General features: G+C 41.2%; 1 protein-coding gene across 1 annotated transcript; it reads right to left on the bottom strand.

Moving 5' to 3' along the window:
- Positions 1 to 339: 339 nt before the first annotated feature.
- On the bottom strand, positions 340 to 22,103 carry LOC145995060 (uncharacterized). The gene is made up of 7 exons (XM_083131592.1): positions 22,058 to 22,103; positions 18,574 to 18,816; positions 8,844 to 14,435; positions 7,843 to 7,897; positions 5,178 to 5,236; positions 2,897 to 3,038; positions 340 to 568 (listed from the first exon to the last, which is right to left on the bottom strand). The coding sequence occupies exons 2-7, from the start codon at positions 18,778 to 18,780 to the stop codon at positions 465 to 467; spliced, it is 6,159 nt and encodes a 2,052-aa protein (XP_082987718.1). The 5' UTR covers positions 18,781 to 18,816; positions 22,058 to 22,103; the 3' UTR covers positions 340 to 464.
- Between the last annotated feature and the right edge of the window lie 1,100 nt (positions 22,104 to 23,203).

The following is a 23,203-nucleotide window of genomic DNA, read 5'->3' as shown; positions in this document are numbered from 1 at the left end:
AATGACAGCCTGCAGTTTCCACGGTTCAACGGACATCGTTGTGTGCGGAGTGTTACACAAACACGATTTCTTCGGCAAGCGGCACGCTTCCATTAGCTACACGGACACTCGTTCGTGTGACGCAATAACCAAATAAAAGAACTGTAACTTTGTGGGTTTTTTCTCATCTCTATGTTTATGTTTATTCCCTCTCATCTTCATCATTTATCTTTCGTTTACCGTCTCATGTACTTCATCCTTACTATCTCTCTCTCTCTCTCTCTCTCCATCCCACAGAAACTCGAAAAAATAAAACACTTTTTAAAGACTATTGTTTATTCAGCGACAAATCAAACGGGCAACAAAAACAGAATACTGATTTACTAAAACAACTCGTACTATTTTTATGCGAGATTATCTTCCAAAGAGTACTACTTTCAGCAATGCAAGAGACGGACAGTAAGGCGGGTGTTCCTCTGAGCTATCTATTTCTGGGGTTTAAGTCTACTGTTCTTCTTGGCAGGTCCGCTTTCGTACTGTAGTTCCTGATAAAAACTGAAGACGACAAGTATGCAGTAGAGGGCGAAAGCTGGAACGAAGTAATTTATATTATTGATTATTCCAATTAATCATCAGAAGGCAAGTTAGTGCAAGGTATTAGAACAATTTATTTTGTGTATTTTGAACTATTCTCATATTACGTCGCTTTACCCTCTCTAGGCTAATCATGACGGTGGTGATTATTAGATGAAGCTGTAAAGGGACACTCTCAAAGAAACACAATGTGTAGTGCGGTACTTGGAACCTTTATTCAATATGTTGGGAAATAAAGACAATGTGTTATGCCTACCAGGTCGCTGTTGTATGTATTTCACCATAATTTCGACGAGGGCTATTTTTTTCCACCTTCGATGGTGCCGCCAGGAGGCCCGTGAAGCGCTAGGAAGCGGGGCGTCCCGCAGCGTGATTAGCGTTCCCCCTGCCACTACCACTGCCAAGGCCAACGCTTCAGTTGAAGCTGAGCGACGGGCGCGTAGAGATGTCTGCTACAATCGACTCTCCCGCCAAGTGCGAGGTGCGTAGTGTGATACGATTTCTACAGGCAGAGGGGCACAATACAGCGGAAATCCACCGTCGAATGAGCTGTGTGCCGGAGAGGTATGCTGACTTCGGGCATTGTCTTGCTTCATGACAATGCCCGACCGCATGTTGCTTCATCAACCCAATACCTTCTTCAACGAATCTACTGGGAAGTGTTTGATCACCCTCCCTACATCCCAGACCTGACGCCGTGACTTCCCACCTTTTCCGGGCGATGAAGAAGTGATTGGGAGGACGGTGCTTCCACACCAATGCGGCAGACCTGGCTCAACAGACAGGCGGCACTTTTCTTTGCAGAGGGTATTGGAAAGCTGGTGCATCGGCACGATAAATGTCTGAATCTTCTTGGTGGTTACGTTGAAAAGTAGATTATACGTGTACGTAACTTTTGTCAATAAACCCATTTTGCTATTAACTGTGGTTATGATTTCTTCCTATCGGAGGTTGAAAAAAATAGCCCCCGTACATTGATTGATTGAATTGCTTTATTTTACCTCGCTTTTTGTGCCACTTTTGGCTAAATTGGGAAGATGGGATGAGTGATGATATGATGAAATTGATGAATGGACGTTCACAAACATCCAGACCTTGATTCGAAACCGGGACCCCTGCTGTCGTAGCGCGATGTGTTAACAAGTCCGCCACGGGGGCCGGCAATTTCTACATTGAAACATTAAATGATCATTTTGACTTCATTAATTACAAAAATCCTTCTATATTAAGCAACATGTAATTTCGATGCGTGGTGTGGTTTCCTACTTCAAATTTTCTAAACTACGTATCTTTCTGAACTACCACTCATTATTGTTTACGGCCATACCACTCGATAGAGTATCTGACGGTCACGCGGGAAACCAGGGTTCCATTCCAGACGTGGATGATTTCAGATGGGAATTTTTCCAGCAATGTGTCTGCATGGAACGGCTCTGGGGTTCACACCACCTTCACAAATGGCCGAGATCTTAATGTGTGGGACCCAACACCCACATCCCTCCTTTCCCATATTACTTCGGGGCGTGAAGCAATGTGATATTACTGCTAGTATCCTTGAATTATATGTTTTAGTTTTGCTCTCGTCGCAGAAACATATAAGAGATATTCCTCAAATACAGTAAAACCTCGTTAATCCGGACTAATGGGGGGATAAGTTGACCGGTTTAACGAAAGTCCGGATTAACTGAAATAACCTAAAAGAACAGTAGAAAGTGCATTAAAACTCCGTTTATAGCAACAAAACACGTTTATTATGGTGTATTTAAAGGGCATAGGCCTAAATACACAACACAGTACAGTACAAAGTCTGCGGGAAACAGAATTTCATCAGTGGTTGACTGCCTTTTCTTTGGGAAGTTCTCTTGTTGAATTCTAGCCACATTTAAAACCTTGAATTCTGCTTCTTCTTTTTTGTCTTTTGCCTGTCTGGATTAAGCGAAGTCCGGATTAAAGAGGTTTTACTGTATATAGGAAGTTAATACTAAATATCCCCGCTTTAGTCTACTTGATACATTATTGTTTCTCTATATTATTTTTTATTTTATAAATGTAATCAAAATGCTTATTTTCAAGTTTTCATTGAAGTTATAACATTCTTAAACGGCTCCATCGAATTCAGCTCCCTCAAAACTATGCCCATGACGGGTGTTTAAAAAATATATCCTCCATTCTGAAAAGAGTCCACCATCTTGAATCTTAATGGATATTTAAGTTTATGTTGCTAATCTTTGCAAAGGAAGCAGAGAACTATATTATATTACGCTCAGCCTTTATGAAACCTATCCAAAACTTCGAATTGTTAAAGCAGTCATTGTGGATTTACCTTCAGCGCCAAACGCATATGCCAACGACTCGTAGTGTGGGTGCTTTTTGTCCGCAAGCAAAGTGTCGGTGAAGTAGATGCAACAACAACAAAGGCTGCAGGCGGTTCCCAACAGCCACGGGACTAGAAGCTCGCTTTTCTCCTGGGAATAAACAAAGAACGATCCAACAGATGACAGCCTTTTCTCCATTCGATGTAAATAAGGCTTATTGCATTTGTTTTCTCACAGGCGTAGATATTATTCACACTTTTTGGTGACACGTGTTAGCTTATTCTCTTCCATCTAATCGCCAGATACTTAAAATCCTGACTAGCAAGTAGGCTCGTGGCCAGTAGTAGGCTAGCGGGGTTAAACCTAGGGCTCCATGCACAGAGGGCGCCACTGAAAGCCTTTTAAAAATTACAATAACGTGGGAATATACGACGGAAAAAATTACATTATTGACATGGAAAAACTGCAGAAAGAGGTAATCCCAAATAAAATAAAAAGAAAAAAATTACTAGGCAAAAGTAAGGGCAGAAGGAAAACATACAAGGTACTATTCGACAGTACATTTTAAAATCAGAAATAGAAATTATGAATCTTTAAATGTAACCTACGTTTTTTTTTAATTACTTCATCCGTTACTTCTATCAAAATTTATAGGATGTACATTTTGATTTGGTGTGCTTTATTTTACTTCGCTTTTTGTGCCACTTTTGGCTAATTTGCGAAGATGGGGATGAGTGATGATATGATGAATGGACACTCACAAATATCCATGCCCAGGCCAGGATTCGAACCCGGGACCCCTGGCGTCGTAGCGCGATGTGCTAACCACTCCGCCACAGGGGCCGGCGTAGGATGTAAATGTCACAAACCATGGAATAAGAAGAAAATATCGATGGATGCATATAAAATATCGGTACTTGGTTGTAGGGAGGAGAGGGCAAAACCACAGTCTGCTTAGGGCCCTAAAAGAGGCCCATATAGTTAGCGGCACTTTTTGACACAATGTTTAGTGCAGGTGTATCGCAGTGTCAGGGTGAACCAAGTGTTCAAGTCCAAAAGATTGAGCAAATGCCTGTTTGCTGTTCTCATCGTTCATTTGATTGGTAAGCACATACCACGTGACCAAGCACCACACTGTACACCGCTCCAGCCAGAACGTAGTGCTAACGGTGCAGACACCAAATTTACGAAGTAGACTCCTCGATGTTTCACTTTGTAACCAACCAGACGCGCGAGTGCAAAGATAGTCAAAAAGTGCAGCGAACAGACGGGGCAAATATCTAACTACTAGAGCTGCTAGAAATTAAGTATTGATGTACATTTTCACGAAGGATTTTTTTTTAGCCACCCACCCATCTCCTCTGCATCATCCTAAATTCGTTGACATTGTAATCACATATCACACGAAGTTAAGCTTTTGTTTAAAGTAAGAAAAAAACGAGCTCTTAATAATTCGAATAGATTTTTACGAATCAGCGTATCAAGGCAGTATGGAGAACTCGAAATGCATTAAATCAAGATAGATACACTTTTGGTTCGTCCATTGCCACAGTCAAACGTACATTTTTGGTTTCTTTGAAATGATCGTACTTGGTCTTGTCAACTGAAGTATTTCTATTGCATCAGGTAACAGCTGTTGATAAAAAGAAACCTTTGATTAATTTCTGTGCGTATTTTGATGCGCTTTAATATGTTACTGAAATCAATTTGTTCAATTAACACATTTCTGTACACAGAGTAACTTGAAAGCACCGATAAATTGCCGACTTATGTAACAGTAAATGGCGACGTATCTTTTATGTCTAAAATTAACTAGTATTCCTGTTCGATGTGTCTAAATTTAACACGGTCTTCGATTAATTTGAATTTGATATGATGTTTTAAGTCCACTTTATGCTCAGAAAGGCTAATCCGGACTGGACGTACAGTTTAATGTGGAATCCGAACCGCTGTGCCATGTGCCTCCACTGGGTATCGAACCCAGGACCCTTTGATTACAAGGCGACGACGTTACCACTACCTATCGGGGAGGTGCTGATCTTCAATTAAGATCGTGCGTGCTGTTGACAGCTAAAAAAGGGGAAAACTTTGGCCAACGTATGCTTAAATTAAATAAGCGGCCTCTCTAGGGTCGCTGGACCCTACGTTGAGAAAGTATTCCTCGTTTGTTTTGATGGACGGAAAGCATGAAAAACACCCATAATCCAATGCAAAATTAATTATTAAGTTGTAGTACATAGTATTATACTTTAGTGGATGATTTCTAAAAGAAACTAAATTTTTGCTTACCATAACTGATCCCAGCATAAGAAGAATATTTGTCGTTATTTGCAAGTATATGAAGAAATCTGGAAAGAAGGAAAAATAAATATTAGAAACAAGAGTTTTACATGTAAATTAAACATTCTAAAAATTTACCGGTGTTCCTTATTTTCAAACTAACAAATGTGGTCCATAGACTACTTTGAGTAAATTTCATTCACGAATTCAATGTATTTGTCACACTCTATCTATTGTCAGCTTGGTGGTTGCAGATCCATCTTATGTCATTTCCAACAAGACTACTGCAACATGGAATGACCGTAAAGCAAATTGGAAGTAACCCTTCATCACGCTAGGTTTGGTTTGATTTGCAGTTTTAAGTCCACTTTATGCACAGTAAGGCTAATCGGGACTGGACCTACAGTTTAAAGTGGGATCCGAACCACTTGTGCCTCCACCGGGTATCGAACCCGGGACCCCTTGATTACAAGGCAATGACGCTACCACTGCGCCATGAGGGAGGCCCTCATCACGCTAGGGATTCGTTGAATAACATACGTATATACTGTTAAAGGAAGAAAAATGTCTTACTCGTGCAAATTTAATTGGATACAAAGCCAGGCATGTGTGTTATAAGGTCTGTCTCTTTCCTTCTAACTGTATTAGCAGAAGGTTTTAAGTTTATGGAAAGGATGGCGGGGGGGGGGGGGGGATTACGAAGACCCCGTGTGGTGACACATTTGTGTTGCTATTTATTAAATTTATGCAGGGGAATTACATGCCTATTCTAATTCTCACTTATATTTTCAACAAAACTGAGCATTTCATGTGAAAACAATCAGAGATTAGTATAAATTAATAATTTGCAAATCGTTCCACAAACAAGGTTTGGTCTATGTGACCAAAACAACTTTATTTTTCATCGCTTGTTTTTCCTTTGCAACTTGAAAGATTTTACATTAAGCATGAGAAAATGTAGTAAGACTGACAGAATATTTAGTACTTATTTATTTCTAATTTCCTCATAACTACAAATTTATTTGAGATAAATATGCAACTTTATGTAAAAACACGCTCAAATTTAGGTCCGCAATAGCCCATCGCGGTTACTGATATAGTGAGGTGATGCAAGGCTAAGAACTTTTCATCTTGTGATGCTTCCAACGTCCTTAGAATTACTAAAATATCTTATAATTAAATGTTTGTTTTAGATTCGGATTCGGTAGATTTTCTTCGATCTCCCTCCCCAGGTTACACAGGGTCGACCGTCGTGATCTAACGTCACTAACAAGTGTCCCAGGTTCGAATCCTGTATACATGTGATATTCTTTGTCGTTGGTCTCTCCTGTATTTTTACTTTATGCTAATTACAGCTATTAACCTAGAGCAAGGAAAAGCTTCCTTTAAAAAAACTTAAACTGTAGAGGTTTGCAGCGTAATCCTGGTTTGTGTGTTTGTGTTTATTCTTTAACACTTCTTAGGTACGTATTTAGGTTAATCGTGACGATGGGGATGAATGATGATTAGACGGAATTGATGAAAGAACACTTCCAAAGAGACACCCGTGTCCATGTCAGAATCGGAACCTGGGACCGCCAATGGCGATAATGTGAGTCCAACACTCAACCGCTCTATATGAAACGGTTTCTTCACCTCGGTTCAACTCAAATATTCACCTCCTTCTCATTTCGTAACTTTTTTCAATCATTTCCAAACACGTGTCAAAAAAGAAACGCCTGAGCTGTAGGAAGGATGTTTCAACACTTTCCATTACACTTCTTTAAGTTATTCTTGAATGCAGTAGGTCGAATGTGGATGCACATTGATGCGCAGGTACGTCTCCAAGACTTTCATGTGATGCTTTGCAGTGTTGTGTGTTGGCGCACAACTGCTTCCATAACTTCGAGTAGCTTTGTATTTCTCTTCCAAGAAACTGAATTCCTTTCCTTTGATCTTGAACAGACGGATTCACAGGAGAGCACGCCATTTTGCATAACTCGTTACTTCGTCCTGCGTTGCGAGTTGCACTAGCTGGTCTCCAAAGCGTGAAGTGTCACGAACTAACTTCTTGTCTCGTCGCTACGTACACAGCTTCTCCATTATCTCAAATGGGTTTCACCTGAGCAAATATGCGAATTTTACACCTGCAAGGTAGTAAAAGTGCCTTGTTATTCTTGTATCTTCATTCTGCTTTCATTTTCCTGAATCCTCCTAGTTTACCTTCCTCTTTCCTCAGCCTTAGCTACTCTTTGTTATTGTTTTTCTCTAACCTTCATCATTTCTTTTTCTATATTTTCCTTCAAGTTTTCAGTATCACTTTCTTCTTTATTATCTCTACCTGCCTGTCTGTCTGTCCTCTATATTTCTCCTCTTTTACCTTTCTCTCACTCTTGATTCGTCTTTATTTTATTTATCTTCTCCTTTCATTCTCTCTATTTGTCTTATCGGTGAAGATCATACTGGTTTCGATCCCGTTTTAAACTCTAGATCCAGTCCCGCTTAGCCTGTCTGTGCATAAAGTGGGCTTTCACATATACTGTGGCGACATGTAAACATGGTGCCAATATGTGCCATCACGGATACAGCTTTCAGATTATGACTCCCCGCTTTTGAATTTTTTCTGCGATTGTCCATGAATAAAGCTATAAGATAATGCTACATGAATTGTTTCATACATGTAAGTTGAACTTACCGTACCAAGTGTCTAACATGATGACCTTGCTCGATGTCAGGACGAAACTTGCTACCTGCGAATGGAAAAGGATATAAACTCTTAATGGAGAAGTTCCGTAACGTAGCAGTCGACGCATCTCAGTGACAAAGTAGGCTCCTGTCTTTTGCAATTAAAGTGTTAACTTTGCTACGAGTAACAATGCTGCTTGCAGGATATCTTCCAATACATTGACTTATAAATCCCATGTAAATGTAAAATATTAGAAATTAAATTTTGACGAACAGCTGTTCGCCAAAGACACGTTATTTTGTTTGCCATTGCCAAGGATTTACACACGCTTTTATGAGATGTTGGCTCTTTTTGCCATTTCTGCTGGACGGGGGTTCAATTCGCTTCACGTGGGAAACTACATCTGCTCCAGTAGTGACATTTATGAACTCTTGTCCATATATTACTCGAAAGAACTACAAGTTTTTAAAATGACTCATTGTAACATAAGCTCCCTATCCACAGGTTCTGGTCTTACGAGTACATAAACATGAGTATATTTTAATCATGACTCCTCAGGAACAAAAACAGCTTTTGTTCTTGATAACATCGTTCGTGATGCAATGGATAAAATAACACATCTCCAAGTAAGGATCTAAATTTATGCTATTTGCTTTTAATATTCTCGTCCACTTCCTGTTACTTTTATCGCTTCTCAACTTAACATTGTGTTCATTGATTTGCTTTATTTTAATTCTCTTTTTGTGTCACTTTCCGCTAATTTGCAAAGATGGGGATGAGTGATGATATGATGAAACTGATGGACACTCACGAACATCCATGCCCAGGCCAGGATTCGAACCCGGGACCCCTGGCATCGTAGCGCGATGTGCTAACCACTCCACCACGGGGGTCGGCTAACATCGTGTTGCTTTCAGTGCTTCTCAACTAACATTAATATTTCTTTCAGTGCAATTTAAGGTAGAAACTAATAAACAAAGAAGTGTAATCTAGAATTGTAAATTACTTACAAGACTTAGCCAGGCAACGATTATGGTTCCAGATCTCAGAGGGAGTGCGAAGAATGCTTTCTGCAGCAGCGGTTCCGGATGATATTGTAGGAATTTCTCCTTGTCTTCCGAACCTTCCACCGCAATTTTGTTCTCGCGTGAACCGGGTGCGGATTGAAATATGTCGCTTGTGCACCTCACGGCAGATGTGCTAATGCGCGAGTAATACACTTTCTCGTCTCTGTCTTGTACACTGTCGGATACCGCAGGCAGAACTTCAGGTGGTTGTTGCTCCGAGAGAGCATTAATTTGGGTTGACTGCGTAGCGACTGTCTTTTCCTTGCTTGGTCTGGGAGGGCGTCCTGATGCTGCTGGTACAGATGCAGCTTGCTTACGGATCTGAGACAAAGGGTTGGCGTTGCTGTTTTCGACGACGCAGTGATATGCTTGGACTGGTCTGCTGATTAGCGGAGGGTTTCTGGAAAACAAGGTTTCCGTCCTTTTGTCAGTCTCGTGCGTCTGTGTTTGTTCCGTTCGCAGGGGAAAGCATTCCGTGTCTTGCATCGGGACGGTTTGAACCTTCTTGTTCCTTGTTTTAGTCTCCGAGTCTCCGGAGCAGAAGCAGGACCACGCAGGCTTCAATGGCTTTTCGAACTTCCTCGTTGAACTTGCATTTATGACTTGAATCTCTGGCATTATTTTGTCTATGTCGTTGTATGGTTTGCACCTGCAACAGTCTTTCCAGGGTAAATCTTCAAGAACCATGGCTGCGGACGTTCCTAATGCCGTAGTTTCGAAGTGCGGGTCTTCTTTACCTTGAAGCATATCGTACCGAGCAACTTCCTGAGAAGGGAATGACTTTGGAGTCTGTGTGCGTCTGCTAACGCTCTCCTTAACCATTATCTTCTCCTCACAAACCGAGTAGTTATTCTCCTCACAAATCGTGTAGTTCTTTTCCTTGTAAAGTTGCTGACTGGGTGAAATATCACAAGTACATGCCTCAGTCTTCCAGTCGGTCTTGCTCAATACTTTGCTTGGTGCTGGAGAAGCCATACAAGAGCATTTACTATCCGGAAATATTCTGGTTATCTTTCTTCCAGGGGAACTCTGCCCGGAAAACATTACTCGTTTCGTACAATCGGATGCGCAACTTCCTTTGATCTTGGTCACTGACGCAACTCCAGCCTTCTGTTCACTTCCGTTGCAAATGTCCTTAAATTGTTTAGACTTAATTTGTTTGCAGCTGGTCTTACAATTCCCACAACAACTTTCTTCATCCGCGGAGCATCTCAATTCATCACTCTTGATTTCTGTAACATTGCCTGGACAGCAATGACAGTTGCGTTCTTTGCTCTTTCTACGGGATTCTCCTGCACCGCAACAAGAACCTTTCGCCATAGTTACGTGTGGAGTGCTGGGTGATTTGGCGTTTCGGTTAATGCAAGACTGTGACGCAGAAACATTTCCCTGGCACATCGGAGAAGATAGGATTTTATGCAATGAACACGGTACTCCTCCACATTCACCATATTCACCTTCCTTAATTTTTCTCGTTAAACCATTGCACACGCATTTTCTAATCTCTTCTGCCAATTTCTGCTTTGAAGTTTCTACCGTACATTTACATTTGTCGATTATACTATCCCTAAGCTGCTGTTGTGTGACAGTTTTATCTTCTTCGGAAGAATTGTCAGCATGCTTCAATATTTGTCTGACGCTACAATTTCTGGTACTCAAGCCATCCTTCCCAATGCAGGTATCTTGTGGGTAGTTTTTATCTGAGATACAGCACTGACAGGTTCTCTCTTCTTCCACGCTACCCTGGGAACTAACACAACCCATCGAAGTTTTCGCCTGACACATCCCTGTTGTTTCAGGTGAACATGGTTGACAGATTAATTTATGTGATGATGTTTTACAGCTTTCCGTCTTACATCCTTTATGCGACGGTGATCCGTAACATTGTTTAGGAGATCGAGATTTGCAACCTGATGTACGAGAAGATGCCTTGAACCCTTCAGACTCCTTCGAGCAGACACTGGGAGTGCAAATTCCGGGGCATGTCCGCCTCTCTGTTGTAGGTAATAGCGTGGTATTTTCGATGTTATAAGAAGCAATGCTGTTATTTGACCGAGATGTAAAATCTACGCATCCTGCTGAAGGTGAACACTTATTCCCCGTGCCAGAAGACGACTGCTTGCAGCATGACCTCGGAGGAGAACACTTGCCAACTGATTTAGCTTGACGTTGTTTTTTGTGTGGTGCATCAGAACGTGCGTCACTTTGCTTAGTCACACTGGTTGTCGGATAATAGGACAGAATATTATCAACGTCTTCGGATTTGAAATCCTTCCTGTGTGAATCGTTTGTTTTTCTGGGAATATTTTCCGAGTCAATGGCATCCACATTTTCTTCTCTCCACCTACCTTTCCTGCTTGTCCTTGCCAATTTGGTCTCATCGCACACATCGGTACATGGATTATCAGACTTTGATGGACAGGTAAAGGGCACAACAACTTTGTTTGTTGAGTTGTTGACAGGTATTGAAGAAAGTGAATTTGATGTTTGCTTTCTTAATATTTCAGACGCTGATGAACTGCTATTTGTCTCCCTTGATTTTTTCTGCCCTCGGCAGCTATTGCGTTCTTGAAGTGTTTCCGACCTTGTTTGTTTGTCAGGGCATGGTGAGACTCTTGCTGGACTTTTACTTTTGTGTTTACCTGGCTGCAATTTTACCATTTCGAGCCATCTATCGAAGTGAGTATCCCACCCACCAGAGATCTTATCCACACGTTCGTACTTTTCGTCTTGTCCTGCAGGAGAACTGCCTCTGGAGTTATGACCTGTCACCCTCTGTGCTTGACGGCATTTCTTCTTATCATGTTTCTCTTTTGGGCAATTGCAAGAGTCTTCCTCGAACGGTGAGGCAGCCACTCTGTTCAGCAGTGAATCTATGTAACGTTTTCGTCCTGGTGAAACAGTCTCTGTGCATTCGCAATCCGAAGTTTTGCTCTGTGCTAATTTCAAACACGCGGGGCTACTTCGAGGGCATCTGGGACCACATACGGTTGTTGACTCTGATAGAAGTGCTGGACAACCAGACTCTATCCTACCGGAATCACATCCTAAAACAGACGATGATGTTGGGTTCGTCGGTTCGTCGTCTGAGCGACCACAACCGTCTTGTTTCACGAAGCAAACTCTTCGACTTTGCGAGTCCGAACGTTCGCTGTATGAGCTTCTTCTGTTTGTTCTTTGGTTTTCCGAGCATTTGCATTCATTTATATTATTTCCATCTTGTTCACGACGCAACCGATCCGCATGTGGAACTCTCGTTTGACTCTTCACAGATCTCCCACTGCTGCTACATGATGTCCTCGATTTTTGTTGTGTCGTCCGTGATACAACGTACGCCGAATCACTTTCAGTTGGAGTAACTGTACGGTCGGAATCGTCCAACGATGGTGCTCGAACCTTGTTCTCGAAGCGTCTCAGTAAGGACTGAATTTTTGAAAATGGAACACCTTCTTTGCACTCACACTCGTCTACGAGTGTGTCTGATCTCTTGCCACTGAATCTTCTCTCGCTTTTCGATTTCGTACAAGATGCAGACCTTTGAGATGCATACTCCGGAGCCAGAGATTTTGATCTCCGAGAGACTGAACGTTGCCCAAATGTTGGTGAAAAATCGTCGCAGATCTCGGCGACCCGTTTTGTTTCCCTCTTGCCAAAACCTTCCAGCAAGATATCTCTCTTCGACGTCGCGCAATCTTTACATTCACACCCAACCACCAATGATACTGATTTTTTGTCATTAAAACTTCTATCGTTGGATGCTAAGTCTTTTCTAGACTGTACAAATCTATCAACTCCAGACCTTGACATTTGGGAACTAGGTGATATAGACACTCTCGATGTTGAAACATCGCCTTCACATGCGCAACTGTTTTTGGGAATCTTTGGCTGCGTCTTTCGGCGAGCTCTTAATAATTTATCTGGCATATAATAATCCACGGTGTTGTTGTCGAACTTTACAAACGTCTTAAACAAATAATAAGGTATGCGAATGACTTCCAGCTCTTTTTGACCCCATAACTGAGCTGGGATGGACAAAACTGTACACAGTTGCGTGGTGAAGGAGATGAATTCGTCAATAAAATTAATTTCAATGTCCACTGGCGTGTCGTCGTTGTTCTCTGGTGATTCAATGCTTACGCTGTCACTTACCAATGAGGTCAAGTATAAATTCCACATCTGTTTGTTCCATTCGGCCATCACTTTGAGAACATACAAGGGAAGCCCGGTTTTATCTTCAAAACCACAATCACAGTTGTTTTCTACGGCATACAGTTCTTCAAATAGGTCGTGAAAAACTTCAAACGTACTCCGTGGCATGGTTATTAGCTTCGTGTCTTCCTCGGTTGAATTTTGTTCAACTAGGCTGTGTAAGAGCTTAATCCTATCGTCTCTCAGTGGGAGATTATTGTCCTCGTCGCCTTCTTCGCCATTTATATAAGAGTCATTTAGATCCATTGAAGAATGTATGTTAGTGACCAAGAGTTTGTCAAATTTTACGATCTCCTTTAGAAAATATAGAGGAGCAGCTACGGAATCTCTCAAATAGTGTTTTCCGGTTTTTGTACAAATCTCTCTAAAGAGTACCGCGTGGAATGCATACAGGTGGTCAAGCAGGGCAAGTGGAAGAGGAATGAGCTCTGGTTCCAGCTTCTGTTTCCAAGACATTCCAGTGTCAAATTTCCTAATTACGTCCGTGAATAAATATTGATTGTACCTTCCCAGAGAGTGTAGGAGGTAGAGAGGTACCTGTTGCGGTGTCAACCCTGCTTGAAATTTCAGAATGTTGCAATAGAGCGCTATGGGGACAGCAGCGGACTCCGAGTCCAAAACCTGTCTCCTCTTCTTCAAGGAGCGGGCCTCGATTTCGCAAAAGCAGCTGGTACGTTTCTTGTTCCTGGCGCAAACCACCCTGGTCTCTACAATGCAGGAGCAGTCTGTTGTAGATAAACTGTGGATGGAATCTGGAGGTATTGTACTACATGGGCAGTCTGGGGCACGTGAGTAGCTACGCAAGGCTGCAAGGCGCTCTTCGAATTCCTTCAGCTTTGCCTTGTTGGCCTCTCGCTGCAAGAGACCTGAACTCTTTCTCTTCTCAACGTCCCCTATTTCTTCTTCCTCTTTCTCCTCTTCTCCTTCTTCAGGAACTGCAGCCTCTGACGGTTCCTTCGACACCTTTGAACTCACTGAACTCTTGCTTGAAACACTGACAGTCTTTTCGGCGTTCACTTCCGCCTCCTCACTTTCTTCCTCTTTCTTCTCACGTTCTTTGGACGGTCCGGGAGTACATGACCCCCGACATGGAGGAGTAGGATTTCCACATGGTCTTGGACAAGGAGGAGGTGCGGACGTTGTCTTGCACGGTGGAAGCTGATCTTGACGCACATTTGTCGAACCAGCTCTCAGCCTGTCGCTGTACGTGCGTCTAGTGGCCTTGCAGGAGGTGGAAGCGATTGTCGCCTGGGAGGTTCGGATTGGCAAGGACTTCGCTGATGTGGCTCTCGGACATGGAACGCGTACAGTCAACTCTTCAGTTCCCTGCGAGAACGGTGGTTAAAAATAAAGACAGAAATCAATATTTGATGTACGGTCTGAGGAAATTCCTAATGTTAATTTTTATTTACAGTCAGACCATGCCGGATCGAACCTACAGTTTAAAGTAGAATACGAACTATTTCACTCTGTACTAAACGGGAATCGCACTGGATACCTTTTGATTACAAGGGCGTATACGTCTCCACAGCTCTGTGAACGCATTACTTCCACACGACACTCCTACGAAAGAAAAGAAAAAAAAATGCCGTCAACTACAAATTTCTCCTGGTCAGGGCAACTGGATTTCAAAACTGAGCAAGACATTGACCGCCTACCTCGTGGCGGAATGGTGAGCACAGACGATGCCAGGGGTCCCGGATTCGAATCCCAGCCTGAGCATGGGCTTTCTCTGCGAGTGTGCCTTCATCAATTTCATCATACCATCACTCATCCTCATCGTCGCGGTAAGTCAAAAGTGGCAGAAAAGCGACAGTAAATAAACTCAAATCAAGACAGTCAGCGATTGGAAGTTCTACAAGCATTTCTATTATTTTCAAGCCTTCTTTGAAATTAATTTTATCAGAAATATCTTGTCCCACAGCAACCAAGGGAGAATATATTTACACAATTTGGAGAAAGAAGATAAAACGTTCTTAATGTCAAATTTTCCCCTGGTAACACAAGAACTCTCGTGCATTCTTATTTCAAAAATGTCTGCATTATTGCAATAAAAGCCTGACAAGTTGTAAAAAATAAATTTGAAAGAATGTCTTTTTTTGTATTTATGTATGTCCATTTTAGTTTCTTTGTTTCAAAATTAATATATTTTGGCATTTCTTGTACGGATTTTCAGGTTCCGATCAATAGTAATATACTCGTCTTTTGATTGAAACTTTCGGTTGAAATTTTTGTCCGGTATTCAGTTCTTGCAATAAGGAACGGAAGTCGATATTCCATTTCTTTGCCCAGCTAGCTCACAGTCTTCGCAGTATATATGGAAAAGGCGATCGAAATAAAATTCCTGGAATTTTCTGCGGACAGCGATACAAACTTGGTCCAGCAGTGACTGTTAAGGACACGCATTTACATCGAGACCTCTGGTTCATTTATAATACGCGAATGTGCTAGGATAGCGTGCTGGGCGGTTGTCGTGGTGAGGCATTATCAAAGGAGAAGGCAAAAAGAAGCTCTTGACTGCATTTCTAATGTATTCTCAATTCTACGAAGCTTGACGATCAGATGTGTCTTTGGCATCTTGAACATAGACTAGCTCAACTTTTGCCAGGTATTTTATTGCTTTATTGATGGATGGAAATTAAGATTCTGGTGCATCAGCATTTCAGCTATTTATACCTATCGTGTATTACGGGCGAAATCCTTTTATGTACAGAGAGTGTATGATCGAACTCACAAAAAGAAACAGTGTGTCTAACTCTCACACTATATTTGGACTCTTTTTGGAGCCCAGGCTATCAATGCAATTATAACTGGATCTTCTAAGAAATGATATCTTGAAATCTTTTGTAACGAGAAAGAATATTGAACTTCCCCGTTGGAGAAGTAGTAATATCATCGTCTTGTAATCAAGAGTTCGATACCCGGTGGAGCATGAGCGTCGCCAGAATTTTGTTCAATAGGAGAAAAATAATAAGTATTATTACCACAGTTATAAATGTTATTATACAATAATATATATTATAAACTAACGAAAATAAATTTTAATGGAAATAATAATAATAATTATTATTATTATTATTCTATAAATGGGGAGACTCGATCCACCAAACGAGTGAATACCACACAACTATTTACCATTATTTCTTTGGCATTTTATGCAGTTAATATCCGAAATGCATTTTGATATTAACTCTTGCACGTCTCGATCACGAAAAGGCTTTAAATGTTAGGGGGAATTTTCTTTCATAAAGTTCGTTGTATGGAACCATTTGTTCTTCTGGATGAAATGGTAGAATATAACATTGTTTCTGTATTTTTCACTCAATGTTTTCGATCCAATGAATTTTTACTTTGATTATTCTGTTCGATTACTAACTAAATGAACTTTATCTCAGTACTTAACAATAAGAGTAACACACTTTCGGTTTTCTTGTATCTTTAAATGAACGATGTCAATTTCCAGGGGGGGGTGTACACCGACCCGTTCGACCCCCTTCCCGACGCCCATGCGGTGGGGGCATACAGTTGTTCAGATCCCACTTAAATTGTAGGTCCAGTCCAGATTAGCATATCTGTGCATAAGGCGGGCTTGATACAAAAATTCGAACTCAACAGAGATGGAATATTATTTCCGTTACGTTAAAGAAAAATGCAGGTTCGAACAAGACTCGAACCCGGGTCTATGGCATTCTCAGCCATTTCTCAACAAATGTTTTACATGTGTGGAATTCTCCCTGTCAGTGATACCGTAAAATGGACGATGTCAAATCACAAGGAAATATACCGCTCCACGCTGCAAGAGACTAGGCACCATCGACGTCAACAGTTATCGTAAGGCAAAAGATCCCGTTGCGGTAACATTGACAAGAGACAATTTCACAAAACAGCCTAAGAGAATAATTAGACGAAACCAGGCTCAGATGGTTGAGCAAATACACTGTATGTCAGAGACCACGTAGTTCTGGTCGAGCTTGCAAATTGCTCTTAAATTTCTACGAAGTTCATCTGTGTGTATAATGTAAGGTAACAAGCAGCTCCAATTCCTATGGCATTGTCGTCTTACGATTCCGTTATGGATCATATCAACCCATATAATCTAAAAACAGTTCTTCCTGAGAACAGGAATCGACTGTAAAGAGAATGTAACCAAGAGGTCTCAGGTTAGGAAACCACTTTAAATGTAAGTCCAGTTCCGATAAGCCTACCCTATGCTGTGTGCTGACTGGCTTATTATATTGCTGTGGGTGATTTCGAATACTGTTAACTTGACATCTATGAGTTGTGAATTTTGAGTAACGTGTTACTGTACTATAAATGTCCCTGCGCTTCTGTGGAGCAGTGTCGACTTAAAAAATAAACTTCAAACGCGTGGTGTTATGTACAACAGTGTTCGGTAAATCATTTATGTTCAATGTTCTTGTACACTGGAGGATTATTGTAATGTTCCAAACACAAGCAGAACATCGTTCGAATTGTGTATCGTTTATTCCTACTTTTCTTTTACTTTCATCTGGGTTCTTCGAAAATTTAATAGATCAAGAAATTAATCGCCATCTGTGAATTGAGTTTTGATTTATTAATAACTTTGACGGGAACCTATATTCTTAGATTCACTCTCGCTCTCCTATACGTCACACTAGCGGGCTTCTGCTGAAACGTACAATTTTCAGTCTAAAGTGCACCAGGTACTCTTATGCAAAAGGTGTATTTGTGGAAAATTTACCAAATGTTTTCTTCTCCGTTAAGGGGCAGACAACAGGATCTATACTCTGTCCCGCTTATCTATGGAGCAAGACTACGAAAACAAGTATCTGCGCAAGTATTGATGCGAGACGGCTTCACCAAGGAACACGTGAGAGAGAATGGGATTGCGTGGAGGGGGAAAGCGACTGCAGTTACCAGCCTTCGCAGCAGCATGTACTGCTGCGCTCTGCCAACTCGATTTGCCCCATTCCAGTCGCTATGCGCGGCCTTGCTCCAGAGATAGTAGGGACAGAATATAGTTGACTATTTCCCCCCACTCTACCGTTATCACACATCCGTAGCATACGATAAACACCCACCGTATTGTGAAACAGCGATCTCCTATACACGCGCGGACGGCAGGGAGAGCAGCGGTACTGTAACATTGTTCGAAGGGCGGAAGGGAGGTGAAAGGCTTCGCCAGTCGCGTTCCTGCTCATCATAAAATTCATGACTAACAGTGCAGTGTGCTATTGTAATCATGGCAGAAGGAACAGGAGGCGGTTAAGTAAAAAAGGAGGGTTCCTTCCCCCACCCCTGCCCTGCTGCTTACTGGCCTTGAGGTGCAGCCGGTAAGCTCTTGCTGCACGTAGCACCCGCTGTCCTCCACAGCTATACGCGAGATATTCAAGCCTCCACAACACCATGAAGACCAATGCAATGAACTTGCAACTTTTAGTAACTATATAATAATTCAAGAATAAAAACAACTTTAACTTACACTGCACGCCTTGAGTTGCCTGTTTTGGGGTTGTGCGCATGCGCAACACTCGCACGAGTCATGGTGAGCCAGCGAGCTACTCCGAGTCGAGACGGAGCTAGTAGCTCCTGTGGACGGAGACGAGCCACGCAATGTGTTCGTGCTAGCTCTGGAATCGGACGGGCGTGTGCGTACTTTGGGAGAGCTGTTGGTCCTCGAAGAGCTCATGACGTAGTGGTAGATTCCTTGCGGACAAGAAGAATTCTGAAAGGAAGCAATAACATGTGGCCAACGATCTTTAACCCATATAAAAAATATAAGACTAGCTGATTGCCCGGCATTGCCCGGGTATTTATTTATCCAAATCTTCTATTAGGCAGGAAAATAATGAATTTAAACTATATTGTAAAATGAACTTGGAGTTGAACGGCATTGGAATTGTGTCACTTATTCTTAGCGACTCCGAAAACTATGGATTCCACACTAATATCGGTCATTTTACATAACACCCCCCCCCTAGAGATGCCAGGGGTGTCTTGAAGTTGAGTGGCATTGGGAGTGTCACTATTCATCTTACCCCCACACCCCCTATACGCCTCCATGGCGTGGTGCTATGCACAGGGGAGCACTTTACTTTACTTTAATTTACTATTCATCTTAGCGACCCCGAAAACTATGGATTTCACACTAATATCGGTCATTTTCTATTATTTTTATGTCACCCCATTTCCACCCCCACCCCTAGGGGTGCCAGGGATGTCTTACCCACACAGTATTATTTTTCCAGATTATAAGTGATATGTGTACCAAGTTTGGTTGAAATTGCTCCAGGATAGCAATATCGTGCCTTCTGTGTATGCAACCAACTTCGCCTTGCTCTGTAGCGGGAAGCATAACTTGCAGGATATGACACAAAAATTCCACGCAATGCTATTTTATTTCCACCTTCCCACCCCCCCCCCCCTATGGGTGCCAGGGGTGTCTTACCCCCACAGTATTTCTTTCAAGATTGCAAGTGATACGTGTACCAAATTTGGTTGAAATCGCTCGAGGCGTTCGAGAGTTATGCCGGAACAAACATATATACACACATACATCTATTTTTATATATTAGAAAGAAAAGAAGAATAATAGATTTCTGGAGGCGTATAGAAATTCATTAAAAAAAATCTTGACTTTTGCAGACCAAGAACCAACATTTTACAGATGAAGGTATTAGGGCAATGGTTGTATTTAAACATGAAGGTCACTATATTTTAGCTAAACACGATAATTAGATTCCAAATTAACCAATTCTTTATAATTAACATATTAAAAGTTATAACGAGAAAGGAAACTAATTTCTATTAGTTCAAAACATGATTCCTTTTCCTGGAGTATTTACTACAAAATTTCTACTGCAACTGCTGCTATAGGTCTTTTCTACTCTTACGGTGGGCGCTATATATGCTGGAGAGGGAAATGGGGCAGAAGACCAACCACAACATCGGTGACGCCGAGAGTTACGACGTCAAGGGGAGGAACTACTGTGTGCAGCTCGTTCTACAGGCTGCTGCGTTTCTTATGTTTTGGATTGGTCGCTTCCTCGCTCTCCACTTCCCTTGCCAGCTTCTAGAGCGCCCGCCGTAAGATTGGAAAAGAGCTATAATACTCAGTATATCAAACTGAAGTACAATTTGTCCAAAACTAATTAAAATTTCTTGCCTGTCCTATTTATTTTTGTTCAAAACCCTACTTTTGGTGCACAACTACAAAATACGTAGATTTTCCAGAAAAAAATTAAATTTTCCTGACATTTCCATGATTTCCCAGAAAAAGTAAATTCTCTGGCATCTACAGGATTTCCAGGTTTTTCAGACTGGCAGACACCCTGATAAATATGTACATAGATTTCAATTTTCTTTAGATAGGGGTTCTTTCCCTCACAGTTTGCCGTGTGAAAATGGCCATATGTGCCGAAGCAACCATACATTTTAATCCATTCATTGATCGACGCCGTTTGTGTAGTGTGCTTGTGATTATTTAAAAAAATACGCAAAGTTTGTAGGTCACTCGGTGCACTCAGTGCTTCAAGTCAGCCTAGGGTGACCAGGCGTCCTGATTTTCGCAGAAAACCTCAGTTCCTGCGGTCTCCGATGCTACTTCAAAAAGTCAAATATGTGCTACTTTTCAACAGCGTCCTGCGAAATGTCCTGCAAAACATCCAGACGAATTGTGAAATGTTTTAGTGCCTTTTAAATTACTCGTAATAGTATTGTTAGTGTAAAGAAATGCTTGTAGATATAAAAATTCCCATGCTCGAGACCATATTCTTACTGTAAAGCTTATATTTATTGCTTAGAAGCAGATATTGCATCCAGTGTGTTCATGATATGATATGCAAGATACCGAGTGATGACTAAAAGTATATGCAGGGCCACTTTGAAAATTGAAGAAAGCCCAATTCTGAGGATTTGCATGTTTGATGCATTGGTGAGATGATGACTACAGCTGCGGCAAAATAAATATATTCTCAGTATTTTAATATTATTTTTTGGTAAAAAAAGACATACACAAAAAAAAGAACGTAAGCGATAGGAAGGTTAATCTGTAAAATTAAAAAGATAAGCAGAGAGGGGACAAAAAAGGGAGAAATGAATAGGGATAAGAAGGGAATATCTCCGTGGCGGAGTGCTTGAACGCTTGGACGCCAGGGGTCCTTGGGTCGAATCCCGGCCTGGGCATGGATGTTCTTTGTGAGTGTCCATTCATGAATTTAATCATATCATGACTCATATTCATTGTTGCAATTAGCCAGAAGTGAAAGGAAGGCGACGTTTAATAACAAAAATAAAAGCAGGACGAAAACAGATTAAATAGAACTGTGTAATATTCCAGGATACAAGTAAGCAGCATGACTTTCCCTTTGCCAAAGAGGGGCGGGGGCACTTGACTCTGTGCTCCTTTAGTTATAGCTGCAATCCCACTCGTACGCATCCACAAATACCCTGCTTTTCGTCTCAGAAAATCTGGTCACCCTAAGTGCCGGAAAGCACCGGAACTCGATTCCAGCAAATCAGTTTGGTACCGGAACTCTGATCCAACTGGGACAGTGGACATCCATTTGTTTTATATAATACTATATACGAAAGCCGATCCTTACTTACATCAATTATTGTAACGATTGTAAACGATAGATGAAGCGAGGAAAAAGTTTTCGTACCAAATTTGTATCCTGTCAGTGAGCGGTTCAGAACTTTAGAAGAAATAATATATTTCGGTCAGATGTAAACCTAAGTTTACATCTGAAATGACAAGCGCGATAAATCTTGTGTTTATATATTTACTTTGGATGCAATAATAATAATAATAATAATAAGCAGTGTTTTTCTATCTGGCTTTAAAATTGCGATAGAAAAGTTCATTTCAAGGGATTACATTACACATAGTTGCTCGACATTAATCTTCCCATCAAAGAACACAGAAGCTTTAATATAAGAAAGCCAATTCTAGAAATAAATCTTACCTAAATTAAGTTCCAAATACTATTAAAACGGAAAAATATACATTTGTTTCTACCGAAGACAAAATACTAGAATTTTTGTAATGCAAGAAGAGCACGACAATGCTGTAACTATAGAAAAAATAGTCAACAATTATAGTCTGAATTGATTGTTGGTCTTAGTAATATCTCCGCTAGTTTCCTTGGTTTAGGTTTGTTAATGCCCTCCTGGCATAGTCTTAATATTGTCGTCATGTATTCAAGCAGTCCCGGGTTCGATATCCAGTGGCGGTACAAAGCTGTTAGGATCCCACTTTAAACCTATGTCCAGTCCCGATTAGCCTAAATTTGCATAAAGTGGATTTAAAACAAAACCTCAATAATGTAAGTTGTAAGAGTAGTTGAAAATGTGGTAGCTAAGCAGTAGGCAGTAAAACGTATGATATATTAGTTGGTTATTATTACTGTACATTTTATTTTAATACATATAAGACGGTTTGTCCATATTCACTGACTTATCAACCCACAGTCCAGACCAATGGACGTCTTCCTCTTATGACGTAAAAATCCGCTAGGAAAGGACTTTCCGACATTCAACTCCTAAAGGGAAGTTAAAATTTAAATACTTTTATTTTCATACGTTTACAAAACATCTGGACCCAGAAACATGAAAATACTATTATGAAAAAAACCTCAACAGGTGGCGTTTTGTGTGTCCGACTTCTCGCTCGATAAAGTACCGGGTGAGTCGCTAGTTAAGAACACGAAACTTCAGTCTCAAAAATTAAGATTTCCTTTTTCTTGCAAATTTTATATTCTCCAGGGCTCTCATCCGTCTATATCAGGCTCTGTGTCACATAATACACTAAGGGACGCTGAAGAATGAAATATTTTCTGAAGAAAGGAGTGCAAAATGAACAAGCGTGTGGCGATCTAATAACTCACTCATCCTTCTCCTTCTCCAACACTTTCGCATAAGACTCAACCAACAATGCATTATTTATGCTAAGAGAACTAAACCCAACAAGAACGACGCCTTCAATGTGCTAATCAGAACAATGCTGACTTATGCAAGCGTGGTCTGGCAGCAAAGCGCGCCTTCATACCAAAGATCGCTACAAAGTGTGCAATATCAAGCACTAAGAATAATATTTGGTGTTGATCGGTTTG

This window comes from Lepisma saccharinum, chromosome 11, assembly GCF_977018435.1.
Source record: "Lepisma saccharinum chromosome 11, izLepSacc3.1, whole genome shotgun sequence".
Taxonomy (NCBI): domain Eukaryota; kingdom Metazoa; phylum Arthropoda; class Insecta; order Zygentoma; family Lepismatidae; genus Lepisma; species Lepisma saccharinum.
Note: the sequence above shows the minus strand (reverse complement) of the source record. Positions and strands in the feature narration are given on the sequence as shown.